The following is a 3114-nucleotide window of genomic DNA, read 5'->3' on the forward strand; positions in this document are numbered from 1 at the left end:
TTCCACAAAGGCTGTCATGGAATATAGTCATTTTAAAGGCAAATCTTTTAGGCAGTTGATGTGCAGTAATACAAATTAAAGGCTTTTTTTTTTTTTTTTTTTTTTTTTTTTTTTTTAACTAGGGATGAAAGCTCTTAGGTCCTTTGAAATTGAGAGGAGCTGAGCATCCCGTGTATTTACAGATGTGCCCTGGGCAGGGAGCCTGCCCCGCTCCCTGCCACGTGTAGCTCCGTGCTGGGCAGCGCAGGCTCACGCGCCTTGTGCCAGGCTCACCGTTGCCTTTCATGTGCTRCGGTCCATGGATTGTGTCCAGGAAAGGGATTGGCAGAGGAAAATAGCTGGGAAAACACTGCTAGAGGTAGATCCCAAGCAGCCCTGAATGACCCTTTCATCCTTGCCTTGGAAATCAGTAAGAGCCATAGAAACTGTCCATGCTGAAAAGGACCCTCCTGGCCAGCTTGGCTCTCCGTGACTGGAGGCAGGATAGGAAAGAGAGGCTTCTTTCTCTTTTACTTCTGCAGGAGCCCACCACTGGTTGCCATTGCAATGGGTGACTGGGAATTCTGGAAGAGACAGGCAAAGCCACAGTGTTCCTTTTTTAACTTACAGCAAAATCTGGGATGAGAGGAAAAATCCATGACCATGCAGGAGGGAGCCGTGTGTCAGTGATGTATCTTGGCCGTTACTGCTTGAGACTTTTGGGCACTGTGGTCGATTTAGAGCTTCTAGGAATGAGACACTGATTCATCTGTGGTCAGTGTATTTTTAAAATGATGCTGCTAAGCTGTGAGTCTGGCTTCCCCTAGCCAAGCCTGGCCTTTGCAAGGCTCTCTTCCTCAGGACTCCCTTGTGCTGGTGACCTGAATTTCTATCCTTGCTCAATCCAGTTCCTGGGGCTCTGGATTAATAAGAACCTCCTGCTCTGCAGGTGAGGAGCAGATCCTGCTGCCCTCCTGGCCGGAGGAGGCCCAGCTCACATGGGTGACATGTTTCACTGCGGTCCCGGCAGCAGCACAGACACCACTGCTGACTGTCCAGAGGCCTATGGTAGTTTCACAACCTGCGTTACATCCTCAGCGGTCCGTGGCCCTTCTAAGGCCTGTGCTGTGACAGCAGGTGAGTTGATCATCCCCCGTACTCACAGCAGAGGCCTGTTCTGAGGGCAGGCCTGGCCGCACAGTCTGCGCATGGATGCTGCAATACAGGGCTCTGCTCGAGCAGCCCACGGGCTGTGCTCGGAGCTGAGGATGGGCTTAGTGGATGGTGCAAATTGCTTCAAAGATGGGGTGTGTGGGGAGAAGGAGAGCTGGGCTGCTGCCCTGCTGGGCTCGAGGGCCAGCAGGGTGGCTGAGCTGGTGTGACAGCCACAGGCTGTTGCTGCCGCCCCTGTGCTGGCTCCGCAGCGCCCGGCAGCCTTGTCCTGCAGGGGAGGGCAGGAGAGGGGGGCRCTCGGATGGCAGCCAAAGGGGAGGCAGAGATTAATGAAGTGCTGAGCTCCTAGTGGGGAACGCGCTCTGTCGCTTTGGGTTTCCCTCCCCACCCATCCCACGCTTCTCATGTGCGGCACAGTCTTGTGAGCAGCTTGGGAACGGAAGGGATTTCAGACGGGGGGTGACCTCATCCGTCTGCAGCTCCAAGTTGGAGCGGGCCCTGGCGTTTCGGTCACCGTTTTGGCGACGCGGGCGGGAGCCCACGTGGGGGCAGAGCATCAGGCTCCCCCTTGGCAGCATGGTCTGGGGGGGCATGGCTGGCATCTCGGGCTGACCCCCCTCTCGGTCTCGGCCAACCCCGGGCCCTGCCTTCCCAGCTGGGTGTTGATGAGGCTCTGCTCTGGCCCTGCTGCTTCCTTGCCCTCACTGCTGGTGTTTAGGGCTTTTTGGCGATACCTGGGCTATTCCTGTTGCTCTCCTAAGGGCTGCTTGCCCTGCAGGGGTGCGATGTTGCGTCCTCGGTGCCGGCGGAGGGAACAACCCTGCGGAAGAGCAAGCGCTGGTGGCTGTGGAGCATCCATCCCCCTGCGCCTGCCTGGCAGGGGTGCCGGCCCTGGCGTCCCCAGCCCCGGTGTGGTGGCCGGCGGCAACGGGTGCAGCCGCGCAGCCCACCTGGGTGTAGGTGGGTGAGCGGGCTCTGCTGCTGGGCTCTGTGTCTGGCCCTGCTTGTCTTTCTGAATGCTGTGGGCAGGAAGGTGAGCGGCACGGAAGGCGAAGCGGTGTCCAAAAGTAAAACTGGAGGCTTTTCTAGTATTAGCTAGTGCGGCCGCTTCCATGGGTGGCAGGGCATGCACATCTTGCAGGGTGCTGGGCTCTGCCCAGCTCGAAGAACTGCTTTCTGCTCCCTCAGGCCTGGTTCCTGTGTGTGAAGGGGGAATCTGAAACGCGTGGGTGAGCAGGGCTTGGGCACTAAATGTCCCCCGCATCCCCTCTGCTCAGCGTCCCTCAAACCTGCTGGTGTTGGGAGCTGCGGGGCAGGGAAGCGGGGCAGGAGCTCTGCCCTATCCCGGGAAGGGCTCGGGCCAGCACTCGCTGTTAGGCTGGACTCAGGCCTGTGGCAGTCCCTGCCACCTGTGGTGTCCTGTGCTGGAGCTCCAGCAGCATCCCAGAAAGGAGCCCAGGGCCCTGCCTGCTGCCACCAGGGTCTGGTAGCTGTTAATTTGGGGATCCTGGCTTGTGAGCAACAGATCCCTTTTGGCTTTGCAGAAGGCAGACCCAAATGAAGTGGGAAAGGTCTGGAGAAGCCTCTCTGTTGTGGTGCCCTGCGGATCAGTGGGTAATTCGGTGTGGTTGTGCAGTCTGCAGGGAGCATGTTCTCTGTGCCCGCGGGAAGTGTCCTGTGGGTGGATGTAGGAAGGAGCTTGAAAGCAAAACCAAGCTGGGAGCGCTGTCTCGCCTCCCAGGTGTGCGTGTTGCACGGAGGGGAGGGACTAGGTTGCCCTGGGGAGAGCAAATTGAGAGCAAGTCTGTCCCAGGCGGGTGGCTGTTCGGGCCCTATGCGCTCAGGAGAACAAAGTCTCCACAGAGCCCTTTGCTCTGTGGCTGCTCCTGCGAGCCAGCGCCTAAATGGAAACAGATGGCGTCATCTCCGCAGTTGGTAAGAACCTCTCTCTGTTGCAAGTCT

General features: G+C 58.1%; 1 protein-coding gene across 1 annotated transcript in view; it reads left to right on the forward strand.

The window, feature by feature from the left end:
• Nucleotides 1-3033: 3033 nt before the first annotated feature.
• SEPT5 (septin 5) overlaps nucleotides 3034-3114 on the forward strand; it is a 21634-nt gene continuing 21553 nt past the window's right edge. Inside the window, exon 1 of the mRNA XM_026037837.1 lies at nucleotides 3034-3087. Within this exon, the coding sequence (XP_025893622.1) occupies nucleotides 3067-3087 (21 nt within the window). The 5' untranslated portion in view covers nucleotides 3034-3066. The remainder of the gene's footprint in view (nucleotides 3088-3114) is intronic.

The sequence above is a fragment of the Nothoprocta perdicaria genome, unplaced genomic scaffold (assembly GCF_003342845.1).
Source record: "Nothoprocta perdicaria isolate Ctin4 unplaced genomic scaffold, notPer1 scaffold_2, whole genome shotgun sequence".
Classification (NCBI taxonomy): domain Eukaryota; kingdom Metazoa; phylum Chordata; class Aves; order Tinamiformes; family Tinamidae; genus Nothoprocta; species Nothoprocta perdicaria.